Raw genomic sequence first — 20,254 nt, 5'->3', positions numbered from 1 at the left:
CTCCCCAAATTCTGCAATGCCTGGCCCTCGGTTAATCCCTTCCCTTCCCCCACCACAGGCGGCAAGCCCAGCATGCACAGAGCTGGAGACTGTGATGATGGACTGGCTCGGGAAGATGCTGGAACTACCAAAGGCATTTTTGAATGAGAAAGCTGGAGAAGGGGGAGGAGTGATCCAGGTAAGGTGGGAGCTATGAGGGCCACTTTTGGGATGCATGGGCTCTGCACAGGACTGTAGCCGCAGGTGGGGAAAGAGGCGCTCATGCTTCTTGTTAGTTCCTCAAATTTCTCCTGGAGAATAAACAAAACCAAGCTCTTGGGAAAATGCTGGCTTTGGGATTGGCAGGATCTGTATTAGGATCCCAGTGCTGTCTTTCACTCGCTTCCCCAGGGCAGGGCACTCAGTTCCCCAGGCCCCTAGCTATGGTAGGTAGCACAGCCGCTATCTCACAGCAGGTGCGTGGAAGTAACAACTATAGCAACTATCGTTTGTGTGGGGCTCCCCATCGCCGGCCACTGTGCCTAAGCATTTTCCAGGCATTAACTCATTTAATTCTCACAACAACACTATGCATTTTAGTACCCCTTTTTACAAGTGAAGAAACATTTTAATAGCCCTTTTTACAGGAGAGGAAACTAGGGTCCAGAACATTAGGTAGCTTGCCCCATGGCTTCCAGCTATAGACTCTATCTGTGTGGCTCAGAGCCTGTAATATTCCTCGGAGGACAGCACAGGTGGCAGATGTGACCAGGCTTCAGAGGCTATAAATGCTATTTGTCTTTGAACCAATCATTTACTTAAAGATGCTGCTGCTTCTATGCAGCAACTGAATTCATTTTCTTCATGAAACATGTATCTATTGAGAGTGTCTGTGTGTCAGAGCTTACACCAGGAAACAAGATAGACAAAAGACAATCATGATGGAATTTCTATTCCACTGGGGTTGCAGGACAAATGGCACTGGGATGACTTGGACTTGATGCATTAAAAAAAAAAAAAAACTTCCTAGCATGGAATATGAACTATATTGAACCCAGTACTCTCCCTTAATCATTTTTCTCATGTCAAGTAGATGATAGTCTCATTAGGAAAGCATTGTTAACTTCGGGAAAAAGGGGCTTCCTTTTCAGATATTGTCTTTCACAAGGCTCTGAGAATTGGTGAAGGCCCATTCAGTGGATGAGGACAGTGAGGCACACACTGGAGAACACCTTTGTGCAGAGCACATGGCCAGTGTGGCCACGCGAAACTAGCAAGCAAGTCTCTCCACTTCCAGTCCTGAGAATGAGCAACAAGACTGATAATTTTATGTATTTGTTTCTATTGATGTTGTGACAAATTTTGTGGCTCAAAATAAGACAAACTGATTATCTTACAGTTCTGTACATCAGAAGTCTGACCTGGGTCTTACTGGGCTAAAACCAAAGTTGACACCTTGGAGGCTCCAGGGGTGAATCTGCTTCCTTGCCTCTTCTGACTTCTAGAGGTTTCCAGAATTCCTTGGCTCACAGCCCCATTTCCATTTTCAAAGCCAGCTGTGTCCCATCTTTCTGACCTTTCTTTTGTAAACCCCAAATATCTGAGACGGGTCTCAATCAACTTAGTTTATTTTGCCAAAGTTAAGGATGCGTGCCTGTGATACAGCCTCAAGAGATCCTGACTACATGTGTCCAAGGTGGTTGGGCACAGCTTGATTGTATACATTTTAGGGGGACATGAGATGTAAGATGTACATTGGTTTGGTCTGGAAAGGTGGGACAATTCGAAGCAGGGAGGGGGCTTTCAGGTCATAGGTAGATAAGAGACAATTGGTTGCATTCTTTTGAGTTTCTGATTAGCCTTTCCAAAGGAGGCCATCAGATGTGCAGCTATCTCAGTGGGCAGAGGGGTGACTTTGAGTTCTGTCTGTCCTTCATCCAAAAGGAAATTCCTTGTGAGGGAGGCATGTAGCTTTTTATCTTAGTAGCTATCTCTTTTAGGAATAGAATGGGAGGCAGGTTTGGCCTAAGCAGTTCCCAGCTTGACTTTTCCCTTTGGCTTAGTGATTTGAGGGTCCCAAGATTTATTTTCCTTTCACACTTTCATGGTCGCATCTCCTTGTGACCATATATAAGATTGGAAAGTGGGTCTCCACTTTTAAGGACACATATGATTGGATTGGGTCCATCCAGACAATCTGAGATAATCTCTCAAGTCAAGGTTCTTAACTTAATCACATCAGCAAAGTCACCTTTTCCCTGGAAGGGAAACAGTCACAGATTCTGGGGACCAAGACCTGAAATCTCTGGGAATGAGGGTGCATTAATGTGCCTACCACATCCAGTGTGCTTCAGAGTCATGGAGGGAACTTGCTTATAATGCCTATTCCTAGACTCTGGGCCAAAAAATGTGAACGCTAATTCATCCGGATGACACCCAGATTCCTGAATAGGCCACATGCCGGGGCTGATGACTGCCTTCTCCATGACCCACAGGCCCTGTGGCCAGGCTCAGAGTCATCCCTCCACGTGCTCCTCCTTCGCATTCTTTGGTTATCTCTTTTTCCATCAGACATAAGTGATATTAAACGGGGAGCTGAGGAAAATGAAATGTCAGGCACAGTGGCTCACGCCTGTAATCCCAGCACTTTGTGAGGCCAAGGCAGGCAGATCACCTGAGGTCAGGAGTCTGAGACCAGCCTGGCCAACATGGTGAAACCCTGTCTCTACTAAAAATACAAAAATTATCCAGGTGTGGTGGCGGGCACCTATAATCCCAGCTACTTGGGAGGAGAATTGCTTGAACCTGGGAGGCAGAGGTTGCAGTGAGCCAAGACCTTGCCATTGCACTCCAGCCTGGTTGACGAGAGGGAAACTCCATCAAGAAAAAAAAAAAAGAAAGAAAAGAAAACGTCAGCTATGTTGTAAGCAAAGCTTCAATACGTTGCTGTGAACCATACCATTCTACGTAGCAGCAACAATGACTCAGCAATGATTCAGCAAATGAATCATGCTTCAGTCCCAGCACAATTTTCTTCTGGTCAGTGAGTATGCAGCTGGAGAAGCCTCCTTGGCCAAGATCACAGCAAGGATAGGCTGTCACAGGTGCCCTTCCAGCGAGGGGAGGGGGCTACTGCACACTGTCTGCAGCCAGTGCTCTGTCAGCTGCACTTTGCCTTGGTGAGGGCCAGATGGCTTTCTAGCCTCTGGAACATCAGTCCTGATTCTCCAGGGGACAGAGGGCAGCAGCACTCAGGGACCCAGTGGGACAGCTGCGTGCCTGCAGAGGGCGTGGTTTTGATTCCAGGCAAGGGCATGCATGGTCTAACCCTTTACAAGAGGCCTCGATGTTGGTGGCCGACTTACTTTTTCTTTTAGTTTTATACATGGGACAAGGTCTACTTTTCCATTTCTTTTCCATTTGTTCCTCTCATTTTTTTTTTTTTTAATTTTGTCTTGTTTTTAGACGAAGTCTCATTCTTGTCGCCCAGGCTGGAGTGCAGTGGCACGATCTCGGCTCACTGCAACCACTGCCTCCCGGTTCAAGCCATTCTCCTGCCTCAGCTTCCCAAGAAGCTGGGATTACAAGGCGCCCATCACCATGCCTGGATAATTTTTGTATTTGTAGTAGAGACAGGGTTTTGCCATTTTGCCCAGGCTGGTCTCAAACTCCTGACCTCAGGTGATCCACCCACCTCGGCCTCCCAAAGTGCTAGCATTACAGGTGTGAGCTGTAGGAGATCGGTCAGAGTGGTGGGAGAAACTATAGGGAAAAGGAGCAGGCCTTCTGAAAGGTCAGAAGGCTCTGCAAAGCTCCATGGCAGAATAGCTGAAGGCAGCTGTTCTATAACCCTGAGGCAGAGGATAAGGAGTAGGTACAAGGGAGTGTAGGGGAATTTATCTTGGTCAAGCTTGTTTGTTAGAAGTTGTCCAGGAACTGACCTTGGAACATCCTTGCACGTGACATTCCCTGAAAGAGGAACAATAAATGTTAATTATCTACAGGTTGTGTTTGCTCCAGGTTTTCAGCATTGTGCTTGCACTCAATAAAAGCAAGCTGCTCCAGCTTCTCGGGGCTGCTCTCTGGCCACTAGAGCCAGGCAGTCACTTAGCTGCTCTTACACTGCATACCTGTGTCTGAGCACTCATTTCCTCCATCGGCCAGGGTCTGCAGGACAGATCCAGCAGTGAGCCACTGCACCCAGACTGTTCCCCTCATTTTGACCCTCCCTAGCATTTGGTGAGCCCTGCTGATTCAAGACTCAGCTCTGTGCAGTGTGGAGATTTTTCTTCTACTGTATGTTAGTTATTGTGGGCCACGTCACTCTTTTTCAGGGACTTCAATTTTCCACAGATTGGGTACCTCTTCCATGATTTCTCTCTTTCTTTCGATATTTCCCTTTTTTGTTATCTTCTATATTTTAGGAAGCTTTTCATGGTTTTCTCCACATGATTATGTGATTATGGACCTGGTGCGGTGGCTCACGCCTGTAATCCCAACATTTTGGGAGGCCAAGGCGGGTGGATCATTTGAGGTCAGGAGTTTAAGACCAGCCTGGCCAACATGGTGAAATCCCATCTCTACTAAAAATACAAAACTTAGCTGGACATGGTGGCATGTGCCTGTAATCCCAGCTACTCAGGAGGTTGAGGCAGGAGAATCATTTGAACCCGGGAGGTGGATGTTGAGGTGAGCTGAGATCACGCCACTGCACTCCAGTCGGGGTGACAGAGTGAGACCCTGTCTCAAAAAAAAAAAAAAAGTCCCCTTTCCACCTAGATACTGGACATTCATGGTAAAAATGAAAAGACACAGGAGCTTTCTTGTCATATTCCCTGTGTTATTTCAGTATCTACATGTGAATATATGTATACAAACAAAATTGAAATGATACTATGCATATGGATTTTCTGCATGGTGCTTTCCTTATCATTTTATTGTGAGCATTTCCCACTATTTAAATATTCTTTGAAAAAAGTATTACTCCATGATTTTCTATGATGCATCACAATCTATATAAATATATAAATAATACCTAAGATATTTGTGTTGCATCAAATTTTCCATTCTTATAAAAAAAATTTTGGAGGACACCCTTTAGGATGAAGTGCAACAATCTTCCAAGATGATCACCTTCCTCCTAGGACTCTCCTGGCTGTATTCATGTTTAACATTTATGCTCCCCACTAAATCCAAATGGAATAAAACAAAAATTGAAGCATTTCTAGGTCATTGCATCTTATAACAAAAACAATTTCATATTCAATTTTTTTCAGCAGATGATTCCTCTAATTATATACTCCTCAAAAAAATCTTATCAATCCCTCATAATATAAGCTGTGTCTATTATAATAAGAGCTACTTTTCATTGAATAGCAATTATGAGCTTGGCTATGTTTTAGCCTATGTCTTGTGCTTTGTGTTATTGTCTTCATCCTCAAAATATTTATGAAGATTGATTGGATTATGGACAATCTTTTTCATGGATGAGGATATTGAGTCCCAGAAAGTTAGTAGAACATGCATAACAGCAAAAGTGAATTAAAGCCAAGGCTAGTAGGAAAGACAACCAGAGTTATGACTGTTACACCAGCTCATCCCTGACCATAGGCTTGAGTTGGTGTCCAGAGATGTGCATACTACTATGGGCTGCATTTTCGTTTCATTAAAGACAACCTCATTTTTGAGAGACCATACAAGTCTTTAGCATTTGGGTAGGAATATTCCTGGCATCTCTCAGCCCCCGCTTTAACACAATCTTCCTGTGAGCCCAATCCACTCAGTTTTTTTCTGGATGAAAGGAAGAAATGGGATCTGTGTTTGCCACCGGAAGCTCACCCTTCTCAGCAGACAAGGCTGATTGTCTGTAATTGGTGAGGCCCCAAAGAGCACAGGAGCCTGGTGACAGCCTGTGAGCCAGCCTGCATTATTGATCCCCTCAGAGCTGTAATCACAGCTGTGGGCGTCAGCGCAGTGATGGGTGTCTGAGTCAAACGGCAAACTGTTGTTGTGAGGCTGGACAAATGTGGTCTGGGAAAATGGTCTCTTAATTGGGTTTTAAAGCTCTTGTGGAAGAAAAGACAATTTTTTGCTTCGAAAAAAACTGAAGATGAAAGGACATTTCTGCTCACGGCATCAGCAGCCAGAAGCGTCAGACCTTACCAGCATCCCCTCCTACCTCCCGAGCAGGCTTGCCATGGCAACCTTTGTCTGCCGCTATCGCACAGAGCCATCGTTCCTGCTCTGTACCACATGTCACCCTCCCCGTGCTTCTCTCCGCGAAGATCTGCTGCCAGCAAAGTGCAGAGAGCTCCACCTGACATCATGCTTGAGGCCACCAGGCCACCCTGGTGGCATCGGGGTGGTGTGGTTCTAGATGTGCTACTGACGATTTGCTCCTTCAGGCTTTTAAAACATCATTTTGTTGACTTAAGAAGGTGAATTTTCTCTTAGGACATGAACTAAGCTCCCCCATCCCCCCCCAGAGAAAAGCCATAATGAGTTGTCATGGTGATTCAGGTGATTCATGGTGACTCATTTCATTAGAATGTTCAGAGAATGAACACCTGCGTTCCAAGGCTTCAAGCAGAGGGTAGAATTTAGCCGGGGAAGCTGCAGTCACGCCTGCTTGTCAAGCATCAGAACAGGGAATTGTACCTTCCACTAGGCTTTTCATGTTACATTTCCAATGAGAATGGGTGGGACATGACAAACAAAACATGTGTGGGGGCAGATAGGGGGACAGGAGGAAATCAGGGACAGGAATGATGGGGTACATAGGAGAAGTGTAAGTAAGGTACAGTGCCTGCTCTCAGGGAGCCTGGGTTTCCTGGGATGGCTGATTTAGCTTTGCCAGCCAAAATTGGTTTCTCCCCTTCTCTCTCCTCTGGCCGAGGTTTGTAAACCTGGCCTAAAACAATGTCTAAAATCATTGCTCATGAAAATATAGCCTGAAGGAAATAAAGTACCCATTTTAGATGCTGAATTAAGAGAAGCATATATCTGTATATTTGAACCCATCCATTAGTGCTACAGAAACATGAATAAATGTATTTATCTTTCAATATTACTGTCCCTCCAAAGGATGTGGGTTGGCTCAAAAGAATAAGTAAAAGTAGTGTCAAGGCAAAATCAAAATGAGAAATCAGGGTCAATGAAGACAGCATCGAATGTTAAGAAGAGAGGTTAGCATTTCTACTTAATTATTTTATTATATATTTCTCTGTAAAAACTTATCATGTTATAAACTTTTTCAGAGTCAACAAGAACCTACCTTCTTTTATTTGCCCTTTCTAATGTCCTTTCATACTGGTCGGTAGATGGGTTTCTTCTAGGACTTACTTAAGAGGGAAGGTGCTGGCCGCCCCTACCTTTCTAGGCCCATGGCACCCTAAAAAGCACAGGCGTGGGCTCACTCCTAACCGTGCCCTACCTAGCTGCTGATCTGGGGCAAGTTAGTGAACCTCTCTGCACATCTGTTTCCCCACCTGAAGATGATAAAACACAAAAATGGGATTATTTTTACAACTTAAATGGGATAACATAGCAGACCCTGAATCCATTAGTTTGCCAGGGGTTCCCTAACAAAATACCACTGACTGGGTGGATCGAAGAAGAATTTCTTTTCTCACAGTCCCGAAGGCTGCAAGTCCAAAATCAAAGTATCCACAGGGTTGGTTCTCCTGGGGCCTCTCTCCTGGGCTTGCAGATGGCCACCTTCTCCCTGTGTCCTCACATGGTCTTCCCTCTGTGCACCCACATGTCTGGGGGCCACATTTCCCCTTCTTTTTATTTATTTATTTTTTTGAGACTGGGTCTCACTCTGTCGCCCAGGCTGGAGTGCAGTGTTGTAATTGCGGCTCACTGCAACCTCCGCCTCCCAGGCTCAAGTCATCCTCCCACCTCAGCCTCTCGAGTAGCTGGGACTACCAGGCACGCCACCATGCCTGGCTAATTTTTGTATTTTTATAGATACAGGGTTTCGGTATGTTGCCCAGGCTGGTCTCGAACTCCGGGGCTCAAGTGATCGACCCTCCTCTGCCTCCCAAAGTGCTGGGATTATAGGCAAATTTCCTATTATCAGAAACATGTCAGATTGGATTAGAGCCCAGCCATGTGACCTCATTTTCTTTTAATTACTTCTCTAAAAAGCCTATCTCCAAATATGGTCACATCTGAGGTCCTGGGGGTTAGGGCTTCAACACATGAATTTGGGGGGACACAATTCAGCCCGTGTCATTAGGAATCAAAAGAAACCCTTTAAGGCATCTCTTAGTCTCAAGGAAAATGCACCCCTATTTTATAAACAAATGCAAATCGCTCTGTCCGAGTGAATATGAACGCAGAGTCAGGCGTGCATGCTGGTGCCCTGGGCCATTCTCCTCTGATAGAGACAGGAGCAGTCGTCCTAGGCCAGGCTGGGGGCAGTCCATGAGGAGAAGCTCTCACAATACCTGGTGCAGGGAAGTGGTCAGAAATGTTAGCTGCTGCTGTTACACAAAATAGACCCACCAATGGCAAACTCATACTAACAGCTGAAGTGGTGGTCTCAGGTGTCAAAAATATTAGTTTTCTCCTAAGCAAAGGAGAGTGAATGTTGCCATTTCAGACTCATATTTTAAGAAAACTATGGACACAAAACAATATGTCTTCCAATAGTGTAGGTACCAATGCCTTTGCTATGTTTGGGATTTCATTTGGACCTTCTCTTGAATTTAGGGAAGTGCCAGTGAAGCCACCCTGGTGGCCCTGCTGGCCGCTCGGACCAAAGTGATCCATCGGCTGCAGGCAGCGTCCCCAGAGCTCACACAGGCCGCTATCATGGAGAAGCTGGTGGCTTACTCATCCGATCAGGTGAGTGTGTTGTGGGGGTATCAGCCAAGACTTCAAGACCCGAATGTTTGGTTTTATGTCAAATTCAAACCAAACCAAACAGCATCCTTCCAAATCTAAGAACAGTTCCTCAGGTATCACTAAATAGAGACCTGAACTACAGGGAAGGGGTGGATTCTTGGGTGGGAACTGGATAGATCAAGTTAAGAAGGAAATAAATGTGTGGAGACATCACCGCGACTGGCTCTGTCACCTTTTCTATCAGTGCGGACTTCTGTTGTGATTATCTGGCCTTCCGAGCACCATTGCAGAGAAACTAGATATGGGGATCAAAGTCCTCGGCCCTAACTGCAGCTTTGTTATTCTGTGATCTCAGGCCCCTGGGTAGGGTCAAGCAGGAGACAGTGGCGGTGGGGGCTGCAGGGCAAAAGGTGGCCGGCTTTCATGAGAATTGCCTTTCCTGAGAATCTCTGAGACAGGATGGATCTGCCACAGTGGTGATGCCTCCTGGCTGGTTTCTTTCCTCCAGGTACTGTTTACTGAGCCTGGCCACCAAGCTCCCCAAGGCTCCACAGTCAGGGGCAGGTCACAGATTTGAGCCTAGGATTTCTAAGTCCACCTCTGGGATCTACTTTCCAGGGTCTCGCCACTTATCCTTGAGTTCAAACAAATGAAAAACTTCATAAATATTGACCCAGCACTTTACCCTTGTTAGTGCCTGATACTTTAAACTTAAAAGCAAGATTCCACAGGAACAGAAACAACTCCAGGAAAAAAGGGGTCTCATGAAGGTGCAGGGGAGAGGGAGCAGTCAGGAGCAGTTCTGCCTCCTGTGCCGTTAAGAGGGACCTTGTGTTTGCAATGTTGGCTGCTCTCTGCGGATCCAGGGCCTGGTAATAACTGCATGCACACACCTGTACAAATCCAACTCTGCTGTCTTCTTTCCAGGCACACTCCTCAGTGGAAAGAGCTGGGTTAATTGGTGGAGTGAAATTAAAAGCCATCCCCTCAGATGGCAACTTCGCCATGCGTGCGTCTGCCCTGCAGGAAGCCCTGGAGAGAGACAAAGCGGCTGGCCTGATTCCTTTCTTTGTAAGTTCGGCAGCACTTGTGGCTCCTGGCCAATAAGGTGAAACTCCGTCTCTACTAAAAATACAAAAAAAAAATTAGCCGGGCATGGTGGCGCATGCTTGTAATCCCAGCTACTCGGGAAGCTGAGGCAGGAGAATGGCGTGAACCCGGGAGGCAGAGATGCAGTGAGCCGAGATCGCGCCACTGCACTCCAGCCTGGGTGACAGAGCAAGACTCTGTCTCAAAAAAAAGAATTAATCTTTGAGAAACGCTTTTTACCTCCATTTTTTTGTTTTGTCAATTCAAGTCAATTCCACAGTGTAATGTGGAAGAACTGACATGGCTCAAAGTTAGCACGCAGAGCAAGGTGACAGCCAAGACATTTTGAAGGATGCAAAAAGAGTCTGCCAGTGGATCAAGGTGTACCTGCCATCTTATCCCAAAAGTCTTATCTTTCTCCGTTGCGTTCATCTCCACAGGCCATACAGGTTTGTTCCTATATGTGTTTACTGCTTCCTTCTTCCCAACAGAATGTGCGGGGAGGGAAGGTCCATTTGAATCCCTGCCTTATCCCTAGCTCCTGAAACAGTGCCTGGCACTGAACAGAAGCTCGATAAATATTTGTCAAACAAATAAAGATTTGGAAGAAAGATCATTCAGGTAGAAAGAAAGATCTCCCTTAAAATTCCCACAAACAATTTCAGTACAATTTGAATAGATTCTATTTAAATAAGGTGAATTTCTTTGAACCTATAGTGTCAATATTAAGACTCAGAATACTCTGTCTAGGGAAAAATAAATCTGTCAAAACACACTCTTTTAGGTTTCAGGAATGAAAACAATGCAGGAAACATCACTTAAAATGTTGAGAAGATTGTATTTTACAAAAATTTCAAAACTCATGAAATAAAAAGACAAATGCTGGCAAGAACCACTTATAGCATATGTCGTAAAGTAAATCTTAAAAAGAAGGCTTACATATCAATAAGCAAAAAGGCAACATTCCAGTGGGAAAACATGCGAAATATATGAAGTCAGTTTCATATATAACCACAAAAAACTAAGAACACAAAACCGATTCTGATCCTCTAATAACCAAAGAAATGCAAATTAGTTGCCGAGAGAGGTATGTTAAAAATCTCACACTATGAGTGTAGATATGACTATTTCCACTTTTATATCTGTTAAATTGTGTACATATTTTGAAGCATATTAATTTGGTGCATACACATTTAGAATTGTCATATCTCCCTGGTGAATGATCGTTTATCACTAGGAGATGCCCTTTATATCTCTAGTAATGCATTTTGTCCTGCAGCCTACTTTGTCTGACATTGCTATAATTACATATGTTTTCTATTGGCTAATGTTTGCATGATATAGACATTTTCCATTCTACTTTCAACCTCCCTGTTCATTTATATTTAAGATATATCCTGTGAAAGCAGCATTGATTGTTGCTATTTTAAAAATTTGTTTTTAAAATCCAGTGTGACGATTGATATTTATTTTGTTCATTTACACTCAAGGTAGTTATTGATACATTTAAATGTTATCTACTGTCTATTTGTTTTTTATTTGGCCCAACTATTATATGATTGCTTTTCTCTATGTTCTTGCCTCTTCTTGGATTAATTATTTCATATTATTCCATTTTCTTATCTCTGCATTTTCTTATTTCCATTCAGCATCTTTTCTTTTAGTCTGTAGAATTCCCTTTAGAAATTTTTAGTGTGAATTTGATACAATGAATTATCTCAGTTTTGTTAATCTGAAAGTGTCTTTACTGTGCCTTCACTTTTGGAAGATATTTTTTCTGGGTATAGAATTCTAGAGTGTTTGGTAGCTACTTTTATTTTTGGTACTTTGTATAAGTCCATTGAATTCTTTCTTCCATGATTTCTGTTGAGATGTCAGTTGTAATTTTAATGTTGTGATGATGAAGAACATATAAAAATATGACATTTCCTTCTGTGCCGCCAATGGAGGTGCTGCTTGCTTTTTGTCTTTGTTTTACTGTGATACAAGGATAATTTTCTTTTTATTTACTCTTCTTGGATTTCACAGAACTTCCTGAATCTGTAATTTGGTGTCTCTCCTCAGTTTTGGAAAATTCTAACCTATTATCTTCCCAAAGTTTGCCTCTCTTCATTTCCTCTCTCCTCCCATTCTGGGACTCTGATTATGTATATGTTAAATCTTTCTGCAGACTGCCATATATCTCTTATGCCCTTTTACATGTCTCACTTTCTTTTTTTTTTAATCTCCATGCTTCATCAACTTATTTACAATTTACCAATTAATCTCTTTAGCTATGCCTAGCTGATAAATATGTCATGTTCATAATTCTAAACATTAAAAATTTTTAATTTATTTTATTTTATTTTATTTTTTTGAGACAGAGTCTCACTCTATCACCCAGGTTGGAGTGCAGTGATGCAATCTTGGCTCACTGCAACATCTGCCTCCCAGGTTCAAGTGAGTCTCCTACCTCAGCCTCCCGAGTAGCTGGGATTACAGGTGTGTACCACCACGCCTGGCTAATTTTTGTATTTCTAGTGGAGACGGGTTCTCATCATGTTGGCCAAGCTGGTCTCGAACTCCTGACTGCAGGTGATCTGCCTGCCTCGGCCTTCCAAAGTGCTGGGATTACAGGAGTGAGCCACTGTGCCTGGCCAACTTTTTATTTTGAAATAATCATAGATTCATAGAAAATTACAAAGTTAGCACACAGAAATTCTGCGTACTAACCCTTTACCCAATTTCCCCTAATTGTTCCAACTTTTATAACTATAGTACCATATCAAAGACAGGAGACTGACACTGGTTCATTGTGTGTGTATAGGTCTATGTCATTTATCACAAGTGTTGATTCATGCAGCCACCATGCCAATGAGAATACTGAAATCCTCTAGCACCACAAAGGTCTGCCTCTGCTACTCCCTGATAGTCACTCTCACCTTCCTGATCTTCTACCATCATCAACCCTTGGCAATCACTGATATGTTTTCTACCTTTACACTCTTGTCATTTTGAGAATGTTATATAAATGGAATTATACAATATGTGACATTTCAAGATCAGCTTTTCTCACTCAGCATAATGGTCTTGAGATCCATCCAAGTTGTTGCATGTATCAATAGTTTGTTCCTTTTCGTTGCTGCACCACAGAGATTTGGTACCATATTATCTATACTACAGTTTGTTTACCCATTCACCTGTTGAGGGGCATTGTAGTTGTTTCCATATTTTGGCTATTACAAATAATGCATCCAGGAACATTAATGTATAGGTGTTTGGGTGGACATATGCTTTTATTTCTCTGGGATAAATGCCTAAGAGTGCAATTAAGGGTCCTATGGTAGTTGTTACATTTAATTTTTTTAAAAAAAGAAACTGACAAGGTATTTTCCAGAGTGACTGTATTATTTTACATTTCCATTATCAATGCTTGAGAAAATCAGGCTCTTTACATCCTTACCAGCATTTGGTATTGTCACTATTTTTTATTTTATCCATTTTGATAGATATGCATTAATATGTTATCATGGTCCTAATTTGCAGTTCCCTGATAACTAATGAACATCTTTTCATGTGCTTATTCACTATCTATATGTCCTCCTCAATGACATGTGTCTTTATGTCTTTTGCCCATTTTCTAATTGGATGATGGATTGATTTTTTAAATGAATAAGCTTAATTTTGTTAGAGTTGTTTTAGGCTTACAGAAAAATAAGTAGGAAGAACATATACCTTCTTATATCCCAACCTTCATTTCCCCCATTATTAGCATCCTGCAGTAGTGTGATACATTTATTAAAATTGATTCACCAATACATAACATCCATAATTTACCTTAGAGGTCACTATTTCTATTGAATTTTCTATATGTTTTAACAAGTGTATAATGACAAGTATCTACCATTTCAGTGTTATACAGAATAGTTTCACTGCCATAAAAATCCCCTGTGCTCCACGTGTTTATCCCTCTCTCCCTCCACTTGAACCACTGGCAGCCACTAATCTTTTCGGCTGTCTCCATCATTTGTTCTTTTTTAGAATGTCATACAGATAGAATCATACAATATGTAGCCTTTTCAGATTGACTTATTTCACTAACATGTATTTAAGTTTCCTCCATGTCTTTTTGTACTAGTTTATTTCTTTTTATTGTTGAATGCTGTTTTCTGATATGAACACGCCACAATTCATTTATGCATTTATCTATTGAAAGACATCTTGTTTGCTTCCAAGTTTGACAATTATTAATGAAGTGCTATAAGCATTTGTGTGCAGGTTTTTGTGTGTACATAAGTTTTCAACTCATTTGGGTAAATACCAAGGATCACAATTGCTGGATCATATGGTAAGAGTGTGTTTAGTTTTATAAGGAAAGGCTGAACTGTGTTTCAAAGAGACTGTACCATTTTGCATTCCCACAAACAATGAATGTTAGTGTCAGTTTTTCAATATCTTTGTCAGCTGTTAATTTTTTCAGTGTTTTTTATTTTATCCATTCTAATAGATGTGTAGTGGTATCTTATTGTTATTTTACTTGAAAATTCTCTAATAACATATGACGTTGAGCATTATTTCATGTGCTTATTTGCTACATGAACATCTTCTTTGGTAAGATGTCTGTTCAGGTCTTTTGCCCACTTTTTAATTGGATTGTTTCATTATTATTGAGTTTTAAGAGTTCTTTGTGTATTTTGGGTAGCAATCCTTTATCAAGATATATGTTTTGCCAATGTTTTCTGCCAGTCTTTAGCTTGTCATTTCATCCTTTAAACAATGTCTTTTGCAGAGCAGAAGTTTTAATTACAATGAAGTCCAGATTATCAATTACTTCTTTCATGGATCATGTTTTTGGTGTGGTCTCCAAAAATTCATCATCAATCCTAAGGTCATCTAGGTTTTCTCCTATATTATCTTCTCGGAAATTTATAGTTTTGTACTTTAAAACATTAAAATAGATCTAGGTCTATGATCTATTTTCAGTTAATTTTTGTGAAAGGTGTAAGGTCTATGTCTAGATTCATTTTTTGCATGTAGATGTTGATATGGTTTGGCTCTGTATCCCAGCCCAAATCCATGTGGAATTGTAATCCTCAGTGTTAGGGGAGGGACCTGGTGGAAGGTGACTGGATCATGGGGATGGATTTCCCCCTTGCTGTTCTCATGATCATGAGTGAATTCTCATGAGATCTGGCTGTTTAAACGGTGTGTAGCACCTCTCCCTTTGCTCTCTCTTGCTGGCAATATGAAGATGTGCTTGCATCCCCTTCACCTTCTGCCATGATTGTAAGTTTCCTGAGCTCCCCCCAGCCATGCTTCCTGTATAGCCAGTGGAACTATGAACCAATAGTTCCTTTCTTTGTAATGGAACAATAAACCTCCTTTCTTTATAAATTACCCAGTCTCAGGAAGTTCTTTATAGCAATGTGAGAATGGACTAATACAGATGTCCAGTTGTTCCAGCACCTTTTATTGAATACTACACTTCCTCCATTGAATTGCTTTTGTTCCTTTGTCAAAGATCAGTTGACTTCATTTGTGCAGATCTATTTCTGTTCAACTCATTTATTTGTCTCTTCCTTTGCCAATACCATATTGTCTTGATTTATAGCTTTCTACTAAGTCTTCAATTTGGGTAGTGTCATGTCAGATCTCCAACACTGTTGTTTAATGTTATGTTGACTATTCTGGGTCCTTTGCCTCTTCATATAAGCATTAGAATCAGTTTAGCAAAATGCACAAAATAACTTTCTGGGACTTTATATAGGATTGCATTGAATTTACACATTTTGTTGAAATAACTGACATCTTGATGATATTGAGACTTCCTATCCATGTATGTGAAATATGCCTACATTTATTTACATCTTTTAAAAAATTTTCTTCATTAGAGTTTTGTAGTTTTCCTCATATAAAGCTCGTTCTTTTTTTTTCTTTTTACTTTTTTTGGTGCTAATGGGAATGGTTTTTATTTTATTTTCAAATTTCATTTTTTTAATTGCTGGATGATAAGAAAACAATTAACTTTTGTCTGATATTATCATTTTATCCTACAGCTTGCCATAATTGCTTACTTAGTTCTGGGAGAGTTTTGTTTTTGTTTATTCTTTGGGATTTCTACACAGATAACCATGTCATCTGCAAAGATGCTTTTTTTTCTTTCCTTCCAATCTGTATATCTCTTATTTCCTCTTCTTGTCTTATTGCATTAGCTGAAACTCTCAGTACAATGTTGATAGGAGTAGTAAGAACAGACATCCTTGCCTCATTCCTGATCTTCGTAGGAAAACATCTAGTTTTTCATCATCAAGTATGATGTTAAGAGTAGGTTTTTCATTCATCAAGTATGATGTTAAGAGTAGATGTCATTCATCAAGTTGAGGATGTTCTGCTCGAATCCTAGTTTGCTAGGAGTTTTTATTATGAACAAGTGTTGAATTTTGTCAAACACTTTTCTGTATCTATTTACATAATCATGAGATTCTTGTCCTTCAGCCTGTTGAAATGATAGATTATATTAATTTATTTTCATATGTTGAATCAGCCTTCCATCCTGGAATAGATCTCACTTGGTTGTGATATATAATTTTTTTTACATTGTTGTATTCAATTTGCTAATATTTTGTTGAGAATTTTTGCATCTCTATTTATGAGAGATATTGGTCTATAGTTTTCCTTCTTGCAATGTCTTTGTAATACTGGTTTCATAGAATAAGTCAGAAAGTATTCCTTTTGCTTCTATTTTCTGTAAGTAATCCTCACTTCCTTAAATGTTTGGCAGAACTCAGCAGTGAATCCAATTGGCATGGTTTCTTTGTTTTAGAAGGTTTTTAATTATTGATCTAATTTTAAAATAGATGTAGCACCATTGAGGTTATCTATTTCTCTTTGTCTGAGTTTTGGCAAATTGTATCCTTCAAAAAATTGGTCTATTTTATTTAGGTTTTTGAATTTGTGGTCTTGGAATCCATTTTGTTTCTTTATTATCTTTTTAATGTCCATAGGATTAGTAATGATGGTTCTACTTTCCTTTCTGATATTAGCAATGTGTGTCTTTTTTCTTAACCTGTATAAATGTTTTAAAATTTATTTATCGTTTCAAGGAGTCAGCTTTTTTCTTTATTTCTTATTTCCAATTTCATTGATTTCTGCTCTAATTCTTATTATTTCTTTTCTTTTCTTCTGCTTACATTGCATTTATTTATTTATTTATTTATTTATTTATTTATTTTCTGAGACAGAGTCTTACTCTGTTGCCTAGGCTGGAATCCAGTGGCACAACGTCCACCTCCTAGGTTCAAGCAATTCTCCTGCCTCAGCCTCTTAAGTATCTGGGACTACAGGCATGCATCACCATACCCAGCTAATTTTTGTATTTTTAGTAGAGATGGGATTTCACCATGTTGGTCAGGCTGTCCTTGAACTCCTGATCTCAGGTGATCCGCCTGCCTCGGCCTCCCAAAGTGCTGGGATTACAGGCATGAGCCACTGCACCTGGCCACATTGCATTTAAATTGCCTTTTTTTCTAGGTTCTTAAGGTGGAAGCTTAGATTATAGATTTTAGATTTCCCTTCTTTTCTAATGTATGCATTCAGTTCTGTAAATTTCCCTTTAAGTACTGTTTCACTGCATCCCACAAATTTTGATGAGTTTTATTGTCATTTTCATTGAAGTTGAAGTACTTTTAAATTTTTCTTGAGACTTCTCCTTTGACCTTAAAATGTGTTGTTTGATCTCTAAGAGTTTTCGGGTCTTCCAGCTATCTTTTTATTATTGATTTTTAATTTAATTCCAGTGCAGTCTGAGAGCATACTTTGTATAATGTCCATTATTTTAAATTTGTTGAGATGTATTTTATGGCTTGGAATGTGGTATATCTTGGTGAATGTTGATTGTGAATATATATTCTGCTGTCATTGGATGAAATATTTTACAAATATTGATTTGATCCAGTTGATTGATGGTACTTTTCCATTCAATTATATCCTTACCTATTTTCTGACTGCTGGACCTGTCCATTTCTGACAAAGGGGTGACAAAGTCTCCAACTATAAGAGTGAGTTTATCTGTTTCTCCTTAGAGTTCTATCACTAATAATATAGTAACTGTGAAAAGTAGATTCTTGCCCATCTTCAGGATTTACTGGTTTTTGTTTGTTTTGGTTTTGATTGTTGTAGACTACCTCTGTGCTGAAAATTGGCCTTAGGTGTAAACTTTTTTTCCCCCATAAGTTATTAGGGTACAGGTGGTATTTGGTTACATGAGTAAATTCCTTTAGTGGTGATTTGTGAGCTTTTGGTGCACCCATAACCTGAGCAGTATACACTGCACCACATTTGTAGTCTTTTATTCCTCACCCCCACTTCCACTCTTCCCCCCAAGTCCCCAAAGTCCATTGTATCATTCTCATGCCTTTGCGTCTTCATAGCTTAGCTCCCACATATCAGCGAGAACTTACAATGTTTGGTTTTCCATTCCTGAGGTACTTCACTTAGAATGTGTCCAATCTTATCCAGGTCACTGCAAATGCTGTTAATTCATTCCTTTTTATGGCTGAGTAGTATTCCATTGTATGTATATATACCACAGTTTCTTTATTTATTCGTTGATTGATGGGCATTTGGTTGGTTCCACGATTTTGCAATTGTGAATTGTGCTGCTATAAACATGCATGTGCAAGTATCTCTTTCTAATAATGACTTATTTTCCTCTGGGTAGATACCCAGTAGTGGGATTGCTGGATCAAATGGTAGTTCTACTTTTAGTTCTTTTAGGAATCTCCACACAGATTTCCATAGTGGCTATACTAGTTTACATTCCTACCAGCAGTGTAGAAGTGTTCTTGGATCACCACATCCATGCCAACATCTAATGTTTTTGATTTTTTGATTATGACTATTCTTGCAGGAGTAAGGTGGTATTGCATTGTGGTTTTGATTTGCATTTCTCTGATTATTAGTGATGTTGAGCATTTTTTTTATATGTTTGTTGGCCATTTGTATATCTTCTTTTGCAAATTGTCTATTCCTGTCCTTAGCCCAATTTTTGATGGGATTGTTTGTTTTCGTGTTACTGATTTGTTTGAGTTCATTGTAGATTCTAGATATTAGTCCTTTGTCAGATGTATAGATTGTGAAGATTTCCTCCCACTCTGTGGGTTGTCTGTTTACCCTGCTGACTGTTCCTTTTGCCATGCAAATGCTCTTTAGTTTAATTAGGTACCAGCCATTTATCTTTGTTTTTATTGCATTTGCTTTTGGGTTCTTGGTCATGAAATCCTTGCCTAAGCCAATGTCTACAAGGGTTTTTCCAATGTTATCTTCTAGAATTTTTATAGTTTCAGGTCTTAGGTTTAAGTCCTTAATCCATCTTGAGTTGATTTTTGTATAAGGTGAGAGATGAGGATCCGGTTTCATTCTCCTACATGTGACTAGCCAATTATCCCAGCAACATTAGTTGAAAAGGGTGTCCTTTCCCCCACTTTATGTTTTTGTTTGCTTTGTTGAAGATCAGTTAGTTGTAAGTATTTGGATTTATTTCTGGGTTCTCTAGTCTGTTCCATTGGTCTATATGCCTATTTTTATACCAGTACCATGCTGTTCTGGTGACTATGGCCTTATAGTATAGTTTTAAATCAGGTAGTGTGATGCCTCCAGATTTGTTCTTTTTGCTTAGTCTTGCTTTGACTATGCTGGCTCTTTTTTGGTTTTATATGAATTTTAGAATTGTTTTTTTCTATTTCTGTGAAGAATGATGGTGGTATTTTGATGGGGATTGCATTGCATTTGTAGATTGCTTTTGGCAGTGTGGTCATTTTCACAATATTGATTCTACCCATTAATGAGCATGGAATGTGTTTCCATTTGTTTGTGTCATCTATGATTTCTTTTTTTTTTTGAGACGGAGTCTTGCTCTGTCACCCAGGGTGGAGTGCGGTGGCATGATCTCGGCTCACTGCAACCTCCACATTTCCAGGTTCATGCCATTCTCCTGCCTCAGCCTCCTGAGTAGCTGGGACTACAGGCACCTGCCACCACGCCTGGCTATTTTTTTTGTATTTTTTAGTAGAGATGGGGTTTCACCATGTTAGCCAGGATGTTCTTGATCTCCTGAACTTGTGATCCGCCCATCTCAGCCTCCCAAAGTGCTGGGATTACAAGCGTGAGCCACCAGGCCCGGCCCCGTCTATGATTTCTTTCAGCAATGTTTTGTAGTTCTCCTGGTAGAGGTCTTCAACTCCTTGGTTAGGTATATTCCTAAGGTGTTTTTTTTTTTTTTTTTTTTTTTTTTTTTTTTTTTTAGCTATTATAAAAGGGTTCTTGATTTGATTCTCAGTTTGGTTGCTGTTGGTGT

At 40.5% G+C, this 20,254-nt stretch overlaps 1 protein-coding gene across 4 annotated transcripts in view; it reads left to right on the top strand.

Moving 5' to 3' along the window:
• Positions 1-20,254, top strand: part of DDC (dopa decarboxylase) — a 104,918-nt gene that overhangs the window by 27,462 nt on the left and 57,202 nt on the right. For all 4 annotated transcript variants that reach the window (XM_003318447.4, XM_519096.5, XM_009453062.5 and 1 more), the window contains exons 4-6: positions 59-178; positions 8,698-8,832; positions 9,760-9,903. In XM_003318447.4, the coding sequence (XP_003318495.1) occupies positions 59-178; positions 8,698-8,832; positions 9,760-9,903 (399 nt within the window). The remainder of the gene's footprint in view (positions 1-58; positions 179-8,697; positions 8,833-9,759; positions 9,904-20,254) is intronic.

Source organism: Pan troglodytes, chromosome 6 (assembly GCF_028858775.2).
Source record: "Pan troglodytes isolate AG18354 chromosome 6, NHGRI_mPanTro3-v2.0_pri, whole genome shotgun sequence".
In the NCBI taxonomy this organism is placed as follows: Eukaryota; Metazoa; Chordata; class Mammalia; order Primates; family Hominidae; genus Pan; species Pan troglodytes.
This window is presented reverse-complemented; position numbering and strand designations above follow the sequence as displayed.